We start from the raw sequence: 19653 nt of genomic DNA on the forward strand, positions 1-19653 counted from the left end.
AATCAAAACCGTTTGAAATGTGGTTTTTCTTTTAGCTTACCACAAACTATTTGAAAACTTGGTTTTAAGTTGACCAAAAACTTTTGAAACCTGGTTTTGAAACATGCATTCTTTGTATTAAATGCATTTCAGCCAATCAAATTTCATTTTCAAGGAATTATTTGAACAAAATGCTTGCAATCTTTCAAGAAATGCTTGAAATGATCGTTTGGAAGACCTTCATTAGAAAGGATTTGTTTCAGTCTATGAACTTGGTCTTTTCTTCATTCGATTGAAAGGGGACTAATCTGATATCCCTCAAAGGATATTCATGACAGGCATTCTGATGCCAATACATCATTTTATTCGTCGTTAATTTTCCATGGCTAAATCCTTGTTTTTTTTTTGTAGTGTTAGTATCCAATTAAACTCAAATTTGTTGATTTGTCTCTAATATTGTCTAGCTGAGCATCCTATGTCGCGTGGTTCTCGAAATTGTTAGCTATTCTGTTTACCGAGTACTTCATACCATTTGCTCACAGCCTGTTGGACAGATCGCACGAGGATTTGTTTGTTTATAAACAATAAAATCTCTTTATACCCTTTGTTTTTTTTCCAATTAAGATTTTGATGAAATTTGTTTGAAAATATTGTGTTTTTTTTTTTAAATTTTTATTAAAAGGATATTTTAGCAAAATGATTAGTCAAGTTTGCATGTCCTCCCAAAGCTGCAATTATTTTTTGCACGGGACCTCAGACTCGTCTGACCCAAACAACCCATCCAATCAGTAATTACAACTGATTAGGAATTTGAAATCCATCTTGGTATCGATCGACCACATTTTTCATCAAATTCTGAACATATTTCAGTTTTCAACTCCATTTTTTCGTCAAACTTACGTAGAGCGTAGATTGCTCCGTCATGTAGAACAAGTAGGATGGGGAAACGTTCTTGTAAAAGATATGGTGTAACAAGGAGTAGACTTCTATGGGAAAAATTATCAATTCAGTTATAAGCCTATTTCTCGAATATCAATTCAGTCTTGAACTTTCTAATTCTGCCCACATAATCATTCTGGTCAATTGCCCCCAGAAATCTTTGACATGGCAATCCACGTTGAATGTCGTTTTTAGTAAAGTTGTCCACATCTGTGTACCACGTAAGATGGTCAGCGATGATTGGATGCCACGTTAGCAATTTTCTATAGCAATTGGCTGGAATGACACATTGGAACATCGCACAAAGGTTTAGGACTACATCGATAAAATTGAAAAGTTCGGGAGTGAATTGGCATCCGTACAATAAGTTTATGATTGATTTGATAGTTATCACTTCTTTGAGATAAGACAGATTGTTTAGTTACATTGAAGGATGATATAAATAAGTACAATATAATGAAGATTATGCAAAGTAGGTTAGAGTTTATCATAAGGGCATAGTGATTGGATCATTGCAATATCAGGTATACAACTGACAAATGAATTACTTTGTCCGAAATGCGAAACTTGGTTCCAATTCTGTTGGATAATGCAATTTGTGCTGATCTGACCGTACTAAGACCGCCATAAGCATATATTAAAACATATATATTTGACATTGATCAAGAAACTTTACATGGCATATATAGAACATTATGATATTCTAGTGTGCCATTTTTTACGGACTCCTTATCTTTTGCATTCGAAATCTACAAAGACAAATGATCAAGTGCTAACACAATTCAAGTTGTGCACAGAGCAGATTCGAAAATGTCTAATCCAAACCATCACATTGGTAATGGATCGACGAGAAGGGAAGTCACAAGCTCTTTGAACTTGGTTCCAGCAAGAGAGAAGTGATCTGTTCCATCGTTATACACCACATTGAAGACTCGTGCGAAATTGAGAATTCGCACGAGGAGAAACTCGGGGACGACGGTCGGATGGCGCAGCTCTTCGTTCATGTCTTTCCATCCGTCAACCACTTGTTTATGGAGAGCCTCCTTAGCCTCTTGCTCCGTAACTCTGTATTGTTTCATGAAATACTCCACTAAAGATGGCACATGCCCTCTGTCTTGCTCCAACTGTAAACAAATTCCTCATGAAAATTATTTCATTTCGCCTATTGATGAATTGATGTTGTTCACTGGTATAGCTTTTATCTACCTTATGTGAGGCAATGTCATTCATGAGCCGAGAGACTACATTCGAAGCCTTCACCATCTTGGGGTCGCTGAATAGTAACCAGTCGAAATGATTTTTTGTTACGATATCCCCCATTCCCAGAAACGACGTCCCTAATAGCAATTTACAACCTATGGATACTGATGCAATGTGTCACGCCCCGCACCCTACGAGCGCGCGATCATCCCGCGATGGTCGATCATTGAACGCGACGTCCCAGACACGTCGCCGACCCAACCCAAACATCAGAGATTAGGCACGCGCGGAAACAAATAGAAACAACCCGGACAATTAATAATGACAAGGGGTAACAATAGCACAAAACAATAACTGTAATTCCTACACTTGGCAGATACATACGACGTCTACAAAAAGACAATTCCTAAGCTAGGCCACAACAACAGAACCACATTCCTCAAAAGGGACAAAGGTTTACAAACTTAACTCCTCTACAAAGGGGGACTCAAAATACAATATACTTGACCCGTCCTCGATCTCCGAGATACCCTTGCAGTGTCTCCAATCACTCACGGTTGCGAATCTGAAATGGTTATATAATAACCGTGAGAACGAGTCTCAATAAGCAACACCCTAAACCCCACGTAGGCCAATGCGTACCCAGACAAGTCGTACATGCAATCTACCCCATAACATATAAAATTCGCATCATTGTACTTACCTCGCCATCAGAACGCGTACTAACTCTGCACGTTAGTCAAATCGCGACAAGACAATAATACTAACTCAATAACATATCACAATCAAACAAACGCCAACCACACTGGCACTCAATCAATCCCACCAATTCAATCACACATTCGATCAGCCAGTCCAATCAGTTCAATCAATTCAATCACACTCAACTCGCATGCGTGGTCGAACAACTTTCCACGACCTCCCAGGTCTTTTCACACTGCCCGCGCCACTGCGCCTCAGGCCCAATCTCACAGCCCGCGCTACTGCGCCTCAGGCTCAGCCCTTAGATCAAGCCGGGCTCGGTCCCGCGTAACCACGCCTCAGGACATTTTTCCCCTTCCAATGACCCGCGTAACCTACGCCTCAGGTCTGGTCATGCCTTTCTCGCCACACCCGCGTAACCACGCCTCAGGTTGGCAGCCCTCCGATCAATCCGGGCTTTTCTCATGCACATGCGCCACAACACAATTCGCCATTCTCACAAGTCATACCAATCAAACTCAAGGCATGCTCACCACAATATTCCACCAACCCGACCTTCAAGTCGGTCACATTCAGCTATCAATTCCACTCACAAATGCCACGATAAGCCAATCATTGACCCACCAACAATAGCCACAAACATACACCAACGATCATCCCAATTCCAATTCACAAGCTCACGATTCCGACATTCAAGCCGGCCACAATCACACGTCAACTTTCTCACACACGCCAAGACAATACGGATATTTAGCACGTCACAATTTGCCACGCAATCATCACAATTTAATCCACCACTTATCACCTAATTCAAGTACTAATCATATTCTAACCAACTAATTCATTTTCTAACTTAGTCATTGAATTAATTCTAATTAATCTCTAAACAAGTCTAATAATACCCATTGTACTAAATAGGGATTAGAATGTCACTTACTTGGTTTTGGCCCGGAGAAGATCGGCTCGGGCCTAAAATGGCCCGGGTGAACAGTGCCGAACTAGGCGCGGGCAAGGGCGCGACGGGCGCGGGGCTCGGCCACGGTGCTCGGCCATGGGCACGCCCTCGGCCACGGGCACAAGGCCCGGCCACGGGCTCGGCCACGGGCACACGCATGGGCACGAGCGCGGGCACGGGCGCGGAACGGGCACGGGCACGGGCACGGCGACGGGCGCGCGGCTTGGTCGCGTGGGCGACGAGCCGGCTACGGCCGGGCTGGCTGGCCGGGCCGGGCCGGCTGGCCGGGGCGGGACCGGGACGGCGACGCGGCGGCGACGGCGACGCGGCGGCGGCGACGGCGACGCGGCGGCGGCGAGCTGAAGGGGGAGAAGTCAGCCGGGGTGAGGGTGAGGGAGAGAGAGAGAGAAAGAGGTCGGGACTGAGGGAGAGGGGCGAACCGGCGGTGACGGGGCGGCACGGCGACCTCGTGGCGAGGTCGGGTGGTGTCAGGCTGGCCGGCTGGAGCGACGGCGAGCGGCGGCGACGAACGTCGGAAAGCCAACGGGGAGAAGAAGAAGTTGGCTGAGGCGTTTGGTGTGGCTGGGGGACGCTCGGCGGTGACGACAGCGACACTCATGCGTCGGGGCGGCGCCGGGGAGCTGGCCGGACGACTGGACGACGGCTGGGACTCGCCGGACGCGGCGGCGAGCTGAGCTCGCGCGTTCGGGAGAGGAGGAAGGTAGCATCGGAACGAAGCTGCCGAGCGAGGCGGCGGCATGGCGAAGGCGCGAGGGAGACGGCGGCGTCGGCGGCTGGTAGAGCGGGGTCGGGCGGAGGGCGACCGAGTGGCGGCTGCGGAGGCGGGGAGGAGCTGCGGTGGACGGGAGTCGGGGGAGGGGAGATTGACCAGGTGATGGGGCGGCCGAGGGAACTGCAAGCGGCTGGTCGGGCGGCGCGGCGCGGCGGTCGAGCTAGCGACGGCGGCGCGCGACGGCCGAGCGAGCTCGAGCGATCGGCGTCGGGCAACAGGAAAAGGAATGAGCGGACGCAGATGGAATGACGCGGCAAGGGAGAAGTAGAAGAGAAAGGAAGAAGAAGAAGGAGAAGAAAAGGAGAAAGGAAGAGAGAGAGTGTGTCAGGGGGTGGGTCTGCATGGGCGTGGTTGAGGGGACGGGACGCATGCAGAGGAGACGTGCGGCCAGAAGAAAAAGAAAGGAGAGAGAGAGAGAGAGAGAGAGAGAGAGAGAGAGAGAGAGAGAGAGAGAGAGAGAAACGTGCGCGGGGGAGGGGACGGGCGGCGCGGCAGAGGAGAGAGGAGAGAGAAAGAGAGAGAAAAGTTAATATTTATCCTCGAGCACGAACCAACGGACACGGTTCAAACTAAATATCGATTTAACGGTTACGATTCAAATATTAAATGCGATCCGATGACCCAAATTCAAAACCGAAAGCGATCTACCGGTCCAAAATAAGCCTCGCATATAAAAAGGGACAAAGGCCGAATTAATTAAATCAAACTATAGCGAGGGAGGTCTACTAGTCCAAATTCGCACCCGGTCAAAAACTCCCATTTTTCCATTATTCCTGACAATCTCAACGCTGGCTACGATAATATTGACACCATCCAATTTATTTCGTCCTGAAACTCCCGAAAATCGACTGCCAAGTTCGAGGTCTAAATAACGGCCAAATTCGATCGAATGCGATTCTAGCGAAATCTCAAGATTTAAAAATAATAACCGGGAGTGATCAGTTCCCGGGCGAGATTTTTACTATAAGCGCACTGACGAATTACGCGTTTTATAAATCCCAAAAATGGGCCGAAATTCGGGATGTCACAACTCTTCCCCCCTTACAAAAATTTCGTCCTCGAAATTTACAATTCAACCCAACTATTCAAACAAATGAGGGTACTGGTGTCGCATCAACTCTTCACTTTCCCACATCGTATCTTTGGTTCCATGGTGTTCCCAAATCACCCTGACTGTTTCAATTGACTGCTGAACCAACTTGGGACCCGTGATGCTCCTCTCACCCACTCATCCCAACAAACTGGTGTTCTGCAAACCCTGCCATACCATGCCCCAAACGGTGCCATTCTAAAACTCTGCTGATAGCTATTTTTATAGGCAAACTCAACCAAGGGCAATTATTCTTTCCAACTTCCCCTAAAATCCAATGCACATGGTCGCAGCATATCTTCCAAAGTCTGAATCGTCCTCTCAGACTAGCCATTCGTCTGCGACTAATAGGCCGTGCTAAACTGTAACCTTGTTCCTAATGCCGTATGAAGACTTTTCCAATAAGCGGCAGTAAACTTAGGATCACGGTCTGAAGTGATCGTCACTAGTACTCCATGAAGATGAACTATCTGTTGCACGCACCATCTTGCGTACCTTCCTAACGCGAAGTCCTTTCGCATTGCCAGAAAATGTGCTGATCTTATCAGCCGATCTACTATAACCCAAATTGAATCATGGCCCATTTGGCTTCTTGGTAGTTTCATAACAAAGTCCATCGCGTTATGCTCTCATTTCTATTCGGTGATTTCCAATGACCGCAACAATCCACCCGGCTTACAATGCCGTGCCTTCACTTGTTGGCATGTTAGATACTCGGTCACGTGCTTGGCTACATCTACTTTCATGCCTTTCCACCAATAATGCTGCTGTAAATTCTGACACATTTTTGTACTCCCCGGGTGAATACTGTAATTACTATGGTGAGCTTTTGACAAAATCCCCTCCTTAAGCTCGGCATCACAGGGTACACTCAACCGTCTACGGAACTTCAGTATTCCATCCTCGGATACCTAAAAATCCAATTTCCTTTTTGTGGCATCCTTACTCAGAATCTTTTGAATCTCTGGGTCCGTCGACTGTAAAGCATTAATCTTAGTTTGGATCTCCGGTTCAATCCTCAATACGACAAGTAGACTTGAAAACATGGCTCACTTCAAACTTAAACTCTGAATCTCGGACTCATTCCAACAAGGTCTATTCTTTGACCATCATATGCGCAATGCTCGATTTCCAACTCAGTGCATCCGCTACCTTATTAGCCTTTCCGGGGTGATATAAAATATCGCAGTCGTAGTCTTTAAGGAGTTCCATCCAAGGACGCTGTCTCAGGCTAAGTTCTTTTGAGAAAACTGATACCTTTAAACTCTGATAATCTGTATAAATCTAAAATTTCTCCCTACACGAGTAATACCTCCAAATCTTAAGGACAAATATAATTACGGTCAATCCCAAGTCATGCATCAGATAGTTCAGCTCATACGGTCTCAATTGACACGATGCATATACCACTACTTTCCCGTGTTGCATTAGCACGCATCCCAATCCTCCTAACGACGCGTCACTGTGATTCTCAATTCCTCCCGGACTTGACGAGATCGCTAACACTGGCGCGGTCGTCAACCTCTGTTTCAATTCTTGGAAACACTTTTCGCACTCATCCGTCTATTCAAACCTCGTCTCCTTCTTTATCAACCGTGCCAACGGCGTAGCTAGTGCCGAAAACCCTTCCATGAAGCGCCTATAATAGCCTGCTAGACCCAAGAAGCTCCGAACCTCGGTTACTGACGTCGGCCTCGGCCAATTCGTGACGGCTTCAATCTTTGTCGAATCCACTACAATCCCTTCCCCAGTATCGCATGTCCTAAGAACGCCACTCAATGAAGCCAGAATTCGCACTTATTAAACTTAGAATAGAGTGCGTGTTCCCTTAAAGTCCATAGATCTCTTTTCCAAATGTAACTTATGCTTAGCGGGACTCTGCGAGTATACCAAGATATTGTCTATGAACACGATTACAAACTAATCCAGAAATTCCTTAAATACCTGATTCATTAAATCCATAAAGGCTGCAGGGGCATTCGTCAGTCCAAACGGCATCACCGTAAACTCATAGCGTCCATACCTCGTCCTAAATGCCGACTTCGGCACGTCCTCCTTCTTGATCCTCAATTGGTAGAAACCAGTCCTCAAGTCAATCTTAGAAAATATTGATGTCCCTTATAACCGGTCGAACATGTCATTTACCCTTGGCAAATGTGCGTTTATCCTTAATAGTCACCCGATTCAACCGTTTGTAGTCACTACATAACCTTAACGATCTGTCCTTCTTCATCACGAATACAACTGGCGCTCCCCATGGAGACTTACATAGACGAATAAAACCTTCTTCCAATAATTCTTGCATTTGAACCTTCAATTCCTTCAATTCTGACAACGACATCCTTAGGGCGCTTTCGAAATTGGTTCCGTCCCTAGGGCCAACTCAACCACAAACTCCACTTCACTATTAGGTGGCAATCCCGGCAATTCCTGAGGAAAGACATCGGGAAGGTTACACAACTCGGTTATGTCCTTTAGCCTTGGTTCCTCAACCAACTAGTCATCCACAAAATAATCACCTTTTTACACCTCGAAGACAAAGCTCAACCCATCCAATTTCAATCCAATGGTCTCTCAAAATAATCGCCTTAGTCCTTTACAAAATCCGAAATCTCCAAGCAACACATATCCTTCCCGACTCGTCCAAGAATATCGTCAGTAATTTAGAAATCCTTAAACCGATTGCGCCTACCCATTATAAGCAATTATACGTCGTGCATCACATAATGCATCTAGGCTTTTAAGACAAATTCTCTGATTCCTTCCCAATCACAACATACACATTTCCTTACGTCCTTAGCCGATTCTGATTAATCTGCGGGGCAGCCCTCGCTTAATGTCCTACCTGCGATCGATGCGATTGCATTAGTGACCTACCCTGTCGATTTAACAATTTCTCACTTGGTGACCTTACTGTCCACATCCACAACATGCTCCACTTCTACCTTGGCAATGGCCATTTTTATGCCTCTTTCTATAAGACAGACATGCGGCGTTGGAGTAGTAATTCGGCTTCCCAAAGTTCTTTCTTACTAGAGGGACAAATCTCCAATTCTCTGTCATAGACTTCTTCCCAAGTTCCAATTGTCCCTAACCGGCACATACCACGATCCAGAAACGGCAGCCTTTTCACTCATATCCGTGTCAACCATCGAGCTCTCTCATACAACTCATTGTAATCCCTTAAGACTCAAAAGTACTAACTGATTGCGGAATTCCGGTTCCAATCCATCCCGAAACCTCCTTGTCCTATCCACATGATCCTTGACCATCCTTGGTGCATACATAGGCAACCTTACAAACTCGATCTCGTACTGATCGACTGACATCCGATTTTAGCGAAGCCGGAGAAACTAGGTCATTTTCTGTCCTCGCGCACTCTCTCAATGTACTTCTCATTGAAGGCCTCAACAACGACACCCCAGTTTGGGATTATGCCCTTTGAACTATCCTACTTTGGGGGTTCTCTTACCAATCATTTGCATTTCCTTAGAGTTGATATACACACAGGGTCACTTTCTCATCATCAGTGCACCCGAATACCTCAAAGTCCTCCGTCCAAAGTAATGTAGCCTCCGGGTCACCTCTTCCCATCGAACCTCACAAGTTTAAATTTCAAAAAATATTTCAACCAACTGATGCATCTGTCTAACTGCATTAACTTACCCTTAACCTTGATTCCCAACATTTCCATTATGCCCACGATTCCCGTTACTTTTATTGGTGGCGGCAACAGCGGCCTCAGAATCAGTAGTAATAGTCGCATTTCGCTCCTCAGTTTGCCTTCGCATTAAAATTCCAACTTCCTCGAGTGCCATCAAAATCTCGTTCCATCTGGGATCCCCCACAACTCCAACTTGCGGACTTACACGACCTTGACCTCGACCTCGACCTCGGCTACTCATACTGACAGGGTTCACACCACCCACTTACCTGCTATAATTCCCCTCGGGAATTAAAGACCTAGGCCAACTATACCAGTCTAAGCCCTAGGCAGTGAATCACAACAATTCACTAAGCAGGCAGTCAATCACAACACCACTCAATCACAAAGAACAGCGATCGTGCACTAACCTCAAGTCCTGTCGCACCTGCATTTCACGTATTAGTGCATAATATCACTCAGCAATCACAACTAAGCAGTCTAGGTAACGCATGGCCAACAAGTCTCCCTAATTAGTTACCCCAAAGTCATCGCTCCTTATCACTCCAAGCTTCGACCATCTTGGTTCGAGCTGACCTTGCTCTGATACCAAATCAACGGGGATGTCACGCCCCGCACCCTACGAGCGCGCGATCATCCCGCGATGGTCGATCATTGAACGCGACGTCCCAGACACGTCGCCGACCCAACCCAAACATCAGAGATTAGGCACGCGCGGAAACAAATAGAAACAACCCGGACAATTAATAATGACAAGGGGTAACAATAGCACAAAACAATAACTGTAATTCCTACACTTGGCAGATACATACGACGTCTACAAAAAGACAATTCCTAAGCTAGGCCACAACAACAGAACCACATTCCTCAAAAGGGACAAAGGTTTACAAACTTAACTCCTCTACAAAGGGGGACTCAAAATACAATATACTTGACCCGTCCTCGATCTCCGAGATACCCTTGCAGTGTCTCCAATCACTCACGGTTGCGAATCTGAAATGGTTATATAATAACCGTGAGAACGAGTCTCAATAAGCAACACCCTAAACCCCACGTAGGCCAATGCGTACCCAGACAAGTCAGACATGCAATCTACCCCATAACATATAAAATTCGCATCATTGTACTTACCTCGCCATCAGAACGCGTACTAACTCTGCACGTTAGTCAAATCGCGACAAGACAATAATACTAACTCAATAACATATCACAATCAAACAAACGCCAACCACACTGGCACTCAATCAATCCCACCAATTCAATCACACATTCGATCGCCACCAATCGGTTCAATCAATTCAATCACACTCAACTCGCATGCGTGGTCGAACAACTTTCCACGACCTCCCAGGTCTTTTCACACTGCCCGCGCCACTGCGCCTCAGGCCCAATCTCACAGCCCGCGCTACTGCGCCTCAGGCTCAGCCCTTAGATCAAGCCGGGCTCGGTCCCGCGTAACCACGCCTCAGGACATTTTTCCCCTTCCAATGACCCGCGTAACCTACGCCTCAGGTCTGGTCATGCCTTTCTCGCCACACCCGCGTAACCACGCCTCAGGTTGGCAGCCCTCCGATCAATCCGGGCTTTTCTCATGCACATGCGCCACAACACAATTCGCCATTCTCACAAGTCATACCAATCAAACTCAAGGCATGCTCACCACAATATTCCACCAACCCGACCTTCAAGTCGGTCACATTCAGCTATCAATTCCACTCACAAATGCCACGATAAGCCAATCATTGACCCACCAACAATAGCCACAAACATACACCAACGATCATCCCAATTCCAATTCACAAGCTCACGATTCCGACATTCAAGCCGGCCACAATCACACGTCAACTTTCTCACACACGCCAAGACAATACGGATATTTAGCACGTCACAATTTGCCACGCAATCATCACAATTTAATCCACCACTTATCACCTAATTCAAGTACTAATCATATTCTAACCAACTAATTCATTTTCTAACTTAGTCATTGAATTAATTCTAATTAATCTCTAAACAAGTCTAATAATACCCATTGTACTAAATAGGGATTAGAATGTCACTTACTTGGTTTTGGCCCGGAGAAGATCGGCTCGGGCCTAAAATGGCCCGGGTGAACAGTGCCGAACTAGGCGCGGGCAAGGGCGCGACGGGCGCGGGGCTCGGCCACAGTGCTCGGCCATGGGCACAGCCCTCGGCCACGGGCACAAGGCCCGGCCACGGGCTCGGCCACGGGCACACGCATGGGCACGAGCGCGGGCACGGGCGCGGGAACGGGCACGGGCACGGGCACGGCGACGGGCGCGCGGCTTGGTCGCGTGGGCGACGAGCCGGCTACGACACGGCTGGGCCGGCCGGCCGGGCGGCTGGCGGGCGGTGGCCGGGACGGCGACGCGCGGCGCCGGCGACGCGGCGGCGGCGGCGGCGCCGCGGCGGCGGCGAGCGAAGGGGAGAAGTCGGCGGGCGAGGTGAGGAGAGAGAGAGAGAAAGAGGTCGGACCGAGGGAGAGGGGCGAACCCGGCGGTGACGGGCGGCACGGCGACCTCGTGGCGAGGTCGGGTGGTGTCGGATGGCCGAGTGGAGCGACGGCGCGGCGGCGACGAACGTCGGAAAGCCAACGGGGAGAAGAAGAAGTTGGCTGAGGCGTTTGGTGTGGCTGGGGGACGCTCGGCGGTGACGACAGCGACACTCGGCGTCGGGCGGCGCAGGGGAGCCTGGCCGGACGACCGGACGACGGCCGGGACTCGCCGGACGCGGCGGCAAGCGGCGGCGAGCCGAGCTCGCGCGCGTTCGGGAGAGGAGGAAGGTAGCATCGGAACGAGGCTGCCGAGCGACGCGGCGGCATGGCGAAGGCGCGAGGGAGACGGCGGCGTCGGCGGCTGGTGGAGCGGGGTCGGGCGGAGGGCGACCGAGTGGCGGCTGCGGAGGCGGGGAGGAGCTGCGGTGGACGGGAGTCGGGGGAGGGGAGATTGACCAGGTGACGGGGCGGCCGAAGGAACTGCAAGCGGCTGGTCGGGCGGCGCGGCGCGGCGGTCGAGCTAGCGACGGCGGCGCGCGATGGCCAGGCGAGCTCAGGCGATCGGCGTCGGGCAACAGGGAAAAGGAACGAAGCGGACGCAGAGGGCTGGAAGACGCGGCAAGGGAGAAGAAGAAGAGAAAGGAAGAAGAAGAAGGAGAAGAAAAGGAGAAAGGAAGAGAGAGAGTGTGTCGGGGGTGGGTCTCGCATGGGCGTGGGCGAGGGACGGGACGCATGCGAGGAGAGCGTGCGGCCGAAGAAAAAGAAAGAGAGAGAGAGAGAGAGAGAGAGAGAGAGAGAAACGTGCGCGGGGGGGACGGGCGCGGCGAGAGGAGAGAGAGAGAGAAAGAGAGAGAAAAGTTAATATTTATCCTCGAGCACGAACCAACGGACACGGTTCAAACTAAATATCGATTTAACGGTTACGATTCAAATATTAAATGCGATCCGATGACCCAAATTCAAAACCGAAAGCGATCTACTGGTCCAAAATAAGCCTCGCATATAAAAAGGGACAAAGGCCGAATTAATTAAATCAAACTATAGCGAGGGAGGTCTACTAGTCCAAATTCGCACCCGGTCAAAAACTCCCATTTTTCCATTATTCCTGACAATCTCAACGCTGGCTACAATAATATTGACACCATCCAATTTATTTCGTCCTGAAACTCCCGAAAATCGACTGCCAAGTTCGAGGTCTAAATAACGGCCAAATTCGATCGAATGCGATTCTAGCGAAATCTCAAGATTTAAAAATAATAACCGGGAGTGATCAGTTCCCGGGCGAGATTTTTACTATAAGCGCACTGACGAATTACGCGTTTTATAAATCCCAAAAATGGGCCGAAATTCGGGATGTCACACAATGGGCATGTACTCCTCCATCGTTGGTACGTGGTTTTGGTGGAACCATTTGGCTTCAGCGTGGTATGCTCTCATATGGTTTTTCATCTGAGAATTCATTATCAAACATAAAGCTACGTCAGTAGTCTAACTTTAATGTATGTGGTGGACTTAGATAAATGACATTCTCTCATCCTTATCTGAAAGCCTGATATTTTGTTGCAAGTGGACGGAGTAAAAATTGCATTTGATTGATGTAACCTCGAATTGCTTACCACTTCTTTTGCATAGAAGAGGCGATATGATTGTCCTTTTCTAGTCACTTCGTAGCCAATTTCATCATACAAATCAAGAAGTGTCTTGTAACACACTTGCATGTACTCTGGCAATCCATCTTTGGCATCGACATCCCACCTGAGTTCAAGTTCAGAAAAACATCACACTTGACCCTAATTAACAACTGATCAAATTAGAATAAGTTTGGAATTGGTAAATGAGAAAGGCATCCGAGTGCCAACTGTACCTTTCAATTGCTTCCGTGAAGAGTTCCAGTTCTTCCATTGTGGCATAGACATCATACACGTCATCAAATATGTTAACAATCACCATCACTTTGGTTAGTATTTCTCTGGTGGCTTTGTACTCTGGCTCAAAATAAACTCCTAACATCCAGAAATACAGCTCCACTAGCCTATCTCTAGCAAATGGGAACTTCCTCTCCGCATCTAAATCCTTCCACCACCTACAGTTTACCAATAAATCCTATTTAAGGCAAGCATATCTTTGATAGCATTTTGAGTTTATATATAGAAGTACTGTAGAACGATGATCCAAAGAGCTTAACACTCATTGTCCCGTACAAATGATTTTGAGTTGAGGATAAATTTTAAAAAAATTTGGTTAAAAGGATAAATTTGAATTGGACAAATCAATCATGGCAATTTGGTGTTCTTAGAACATCTGGCTACTTCAGACATGCTATTCACGAAGTGAACCTTGTAATGTTGCCGAGTTCCCTCTGGTGTTGCTCTTGCAATAAGTTGAAATCGAGTTTAGCCAAGGAGAGCAAGACTTCATTATGCGAAGGCTCCTCTTGGTAGAGTTGAATGTAATGTCTCGCCTCTATCCTTGGCAGTCCCATGTGGATTGGCTGGTTTAGGGCATGACGCACTTCTTTTTCGAGATTACGGCTTACTTTTCCTTTGTCAATTGATTCAAGGTGAGTTACAGTAAAAGAAAGTGCATCGTTCAAATTATCATCACCATGAAACCCCAGATGGCAAGCTTCGAACAGAATTAGCAATCCCTGCACGTCCACGATGAGCGATTTGCTAAAATTCCCTTCATCGTCCTTGAACTTGTTAAAGATTTCTGTATAGCCAAACGGAACGTGGGAAAAAGATGCTATCAAGAGATGCCAAGAAAAACATCATGCACAATATCTAGATCAACTGGTAACAATGGAAAAATGACGTACTAAGCCAAGGAAGTGGAAGAAAGTACGATTCACCTCTCAAAGCAAGAAAATTTGAAGACCTCAGAATATGAGAATTGTACAAAGAAAAAAGTTGAATGAACAAAACAAAACTGGAGTAAAATAAACATCTCAGGAATATTATGTGTTCACTCTAATCAATCGAATGGGCTATCAAACTAGTGTACGCATTTCGCCAATTATCGATCAATGAGAATTTGAAATGACATACCACATGAAACATTGTAACCTTGTTGTCGCAACAATCGAAAGAGAAGAGCAGTCGTGTGTAGGTCATCATCATTATCACCACGGTGAAATTCAAAATAGCTTTTGTGGATTTGTTCCAGCTGCTCGTCTATCTCGATTTCAAAGTGGTAGGCAAGTCCCAAGCGTTGGATTTGATCAATCAAGTTCAATTTCCGCGAAGGCTTATCCATATCACCTGTCAACATCTTTCTCACTTCTCCTCTCAATCTCTCAATTCGTTCCCCTGCTATTCCCTGAGAACTCTACAGTAATATAAAACTGAAAGTTTAGAAAATAGAGGAAAATGACATAAGTTTAGTAAGGATGATAGAAGCAAAATTCTTTCTACATTTGTTAAGCCATATGTGCATGCCACAAGGTTCACATAGAAATTCTGAAACACATAAGGACCAACACATGCATGGAGTTCCCAATCAACTGGAACTTCTTTTCTTTTCCTTTATCAAATGCTGTGGGATGATGCCCAAACGATCCCAGAAAATTATTTTATATGCTCTCATTTTTCAGAAAATATAGCCATCGAAAAATTTCAGGAAGTAATCCTAAAATAAAAAAAGAACAACTTAAATGCTACCATTGAGTTGGAGTCAGAAGTATATTTGAGAAAGTAATCCCCCCATATGTTCGGATGAAAATTTCCAGACCGGCGTTGAGCAACGTGGCTCCGTTGTTGAGCAGGAGAAGAAGATGGGATTCCTGAAATCAGAAGAGACATTTCTTTCTCGCTATTTTCTAGATACAGGTGTCTGACCAAATGTAGAAGAAGAACACTAGAGGGTAGAGGCTTTTCCGTGAGTGTCCATGCCTTACTAATGGGTTTTTATAGGCTATAGCATCCTATGTCAGTATAGGTTATTCATGTTATTCACGTGTAATAAACAAAAGTTGATTAGCAGATGAAGGCGGCCATGTAAATAGGACAGCTCTCTAAGAATTTAACCCGACTATGATGGGTTTTTATAGGCTATAGCATCCTATGTCAGTATAGGTTATTCATGTTATTCACGTGTAATAAACAAAAGTTGATTAGCAGATGAAGGCGGCCATGTAAATAGGACAGCTCTCTAAGAATTTAACCCGACTATGATGGTTGATGCAGACTGTCAGAGCTGATGCATGTTTGTGACATTTTGCAAGAAGAGGCTATGCTCTGCTCTTTTTTTCCTTTGTGTCCAACGTAATGCATGATCGTTGTGTCCAAGGTACAGAGTATTACGTGGGTCCGAGGTCGCATCAGTGGCTCCTTTCATGTGCGATTCCTGACTTGATGACGGTGCATGTGGACTTATTTCAGAACTGGTAACTGTAATAGGACCTCAAATCGGTACAGCCGTGATAAATTTATCTAAGATTAATTTTTTAACCATGAAAAACCTCAAACTGGTACACTTGTACAATATATTTCACTCTAATATATTTCACCCACTTGTTGCATGAAAGTGATAGGGGACAAATATGGACTTTTCTAACGCCTTTTTCTTAGGTGAAACTATTTATCTACTTCTGTTAGGTTGGTAGTGCCTTTGCTCTGTGTAATAAACAAAAAACTCTCTTATGTTATTATTTTAGTTTTCATGGATTCAATCCATAGTTTTTCTCGTGAGATAAATGAAAAGATATTTGAACGGAAATTTAGATATCAAGACACATTAAACAAATTAAGAGTCTAATGATGTCATGCAATATTAGGCCAAAGTTTAAGGACCATTAGTATCGTTTTCCCTAAATCAACAGTCTTAACAAGTATAAAAACCAAAATGGTAAAAAGGTAATAAAAAGGACAACATATTTTTTTTTTTTGTTGATTCAAGAAATGGATTGAACTGATAGCTAAAAGATATTCTAAAATTTGAGCAATTGTATAATTACCAAAACTTATGAAATAGTATCGAATGACTAATTTGACATTATTATTGAAAGTTGATGGACTCAGGGGATAGATTAAAAATTTAGAAATAGTTTAATAACCACTTCGAACAAATTAAAATTTCAAGAATGACATTGCACATGAGGCCAAAGTTTAAGAACTATTAGTGCCATTTGTCCTAAGGAACTATTATAACATTTATAAAGACTAGAAGGATAAAGATGTCACGAAATAGATATCATATTTTTGATTGATTTAGGAAATTATTGAAATTGAAAAATATTCTAGAATATTGGCAATAATGTAATTATGAAAACGTGTGAAATAGTATTGAATGATTGGTTTGACTTTGTTATAGAAAATTGAGGGACTAGATTGAACAATTTGAAAATTTAGGGGCTAGATTAAACATTTAGGAATAGTCAAGAATCAAATTGAACAAATTAAAAGTACAATGATGATATTGCATATTGGGATAAAGTTTAAGGATTATTGGTGTCCTCTTCCTTAATGGAACTATCCTAACATTTATAAAGATCGTTTTTTTTTGGGTCGAAAACATTTATAAAGCTCAAAAGGGTAAAAAAAAAGCATATTTTTGTTGATTTAGGAAATGTATTGAAATGAAACGATATTCTAAAATTTGGGAAATGTTGTAATGATGAAAACTCGTGAAATAGTACCCATGACTAGTTTGACTATGTTGTGGAAAGTTGATGGACTAAATTGAACAAATGAAAGTTTAGGGGCTAGATTAAACATTTAGGAAACTAAATGATTACTTTAAACAAATTAAAAGTCAAATGATGACATTACGTATTTGGCCAAGTTTAATGACTATTAATTGTTACAGCTAAACATGCAACCTAGAGGGGGTTAATAGGTTGATAATTGAAACGTAATATATTTTGCTGGAATAAATAAAATCAAGTGGATACATGCAGGAACTATTTAAGATATGCAAGAGTGAGCAGATGATATCAAGTGCAGTATGCTTCTACCAAATAAATGTGGAAATGAATAGAGAGAAATAGAAGAGTTGCAAGCAAATCTTATAATGGTTCGGCTTAGATCAAGCCTATGTCCATCCAACAACAAGCTAGAATCCAATAGTAATTATTTGAGAGGTACAACGTAACCTGTAATGCTTCTACCCAAAGTTGGCAGATTTGGATAAGAACACCACAAGTGGCATAACATTTGTACGGTACTTACTTGAGTAACATCAATTTTTTTTTATGATACTTGAGTATCATATAATTTTTCAATCGATCACTTGAGTTCTATGACTTTTTAAAAACGTAAAGCACAAGTGCTATGCCACATTGAATTTCTGACACTTAGGTGAACATCTTTTAATAATTATGGCACTCAAGTAATTGATTGGAAGTTACAGCATCCAAGTTAACATTTTTTGGAAGTCATAGCGCTCAAGTGATCGAAAAAAAAGTTATAGCACTCAAGTGAGCGCTGTATGAAAGTTATGGCACTCAAGTGATCAAAAGAAAAGTTTTGGCATTCAAATGAGTGCCGTACAAATTTTTGGCACTTGTAGCATCATTTTCCCTTGCTAGATCACAATACCAAATCCCAACCATTGTTAAAACACTCATGCACTTTCAAAAGAGAAGTACAATCAGTGAAGCACTCTCAGTAAATGATATTCTCTCTCAATAACAAGAGTATAAGTATATCAAAGAATAAAGCGTTCTAAGTTTGTAGTCATTCTTGCAATTCGTGTCTTCTTTAGCATGCACTGATCTTCTTATGTAGTCTTCAAGATCCAAGCTAACCGTTAGATAATTTTTAGGAGGATCAATTTATTTGTTGAAGATAAACAACACAATTACCAAGAGATTTGGTTGTCCATTCAATCATATCTTCCGAGCAATAGTGTGTTTTTCACAAATAAAGTTGCTTATATTGGGAAATAATCATTTCCACCAAATTTACTAAAAAATAGATTGGATTCTTCTTTGTGTATCTTTTTTCGAAGTTTCAGACCGATGGTTTGCTGTCAATATTCCTTGATAATTGGATTTATAGTCGATGGAATATTTGGGTCTTCAAATTATAATGTATAAATCTGTAATGCAAATGTTCTTCTCAAGTACTATAAGGAACCGCTTCTATCAACAACGAATGTCACCGGTAATTGACTTATATACAACCTTCTACTTTATCTTCCTTCCTAAGTATATCTGAGACTTGTTCACCTAGTTATAATGCCTCCAAATCGTCATGAACTTTCTGTTCTTTGACTTGTTCACCTTCATTAAGGTCTCAGAAGTTAACATCAATCTTTTACTTCATACATTAGATCAATAGTGATAAAGCTCTCCATGTATTAGTGCATCCTAACACTACAAAAAAGGGGGTTTTTCCGACGAAAATTTCCGACGAAAAAATTTTCGTTGGAAATTTGCAATGACATTTCCAACGAAAAATAAAATCGTCGGAAATATTTTTCGTTGGAAATTTCCGATGAAACAATTTTCGTCGCAAATTTCCGACGATTTTTGCGACGAAACACTTTTCGTCGGAAATTTCCGATGAAATTTTCCAACGAAATATTTTTACAATTTTTGTCGCAAATTTCCGACGAAACACTTTTCGTAGCAAATTTCCAACGAAATATTTTTCGTCGCAAATTTCCGACAAAATTTTCCAACAAAAATTTTTTCGTCGCAAATTTCCGACGAATTTTGGCGACGAAAAAATTTTCGTCGGAAATTTCCGATGAATTTTATTAGTGGCAAATTTGCGACACGAAAAATGATTTTTTTGATATCCGTCCCGACCCCCAATTTCTCTCTGTCGACTGATTCCTCTTATCCCCTCGCTGTTCTCTCTCCGTCTCTCTC

General features: G+C 44.1%; 1 protein-coding gene across 1 annotated transcript; it reads right to left on the reverse strand.

The window, feature by feature from the left end:
• Positions 1 to 1745: 1745 nt before the first annotated feature.
• On the reverse strand, positions 1746 to 15637 carry LOC115666474 ((-)-germacrene D synthase-like). The gene is made up of 8 exons (XM_056308820.1): positions 15497 to 15637; positions 14885 to 15164; positions 14174 to 14549; positions 13702 to 13920; positions 13454 to 13592; positions 13203 to 13286; positions 2125 to 2292; positions 1746 to 2042 (listed from the first exon to the last, which is right to left on the reverse strand). Exons 1-8 carry the CDS (start codon positions 15635 to 15637, stop codon positions 1746 to 1748), a joined length of 1704 nt encoding a protein of 567 aa, XP_056164795.1.
• Positions 15638 to 19653: the final 4016 nt, after the last annotated feature.

This window comes from Syzygium oleosum, unplaced genomic scaffold, assembly GCF_021117445.2.
Source record: "Syzygium oleosum isolate NSW1041296 unplaced genomic scaffold, Sole_v2.1 Sole_v2.02, whole genome shotgun sequence".
NCBI lineage: Eukaryota > Viridiplantae > Streptophyta > Magnoliopsida > Myrtales > Myrtaceae > Syzygium > Syzygium oleosum.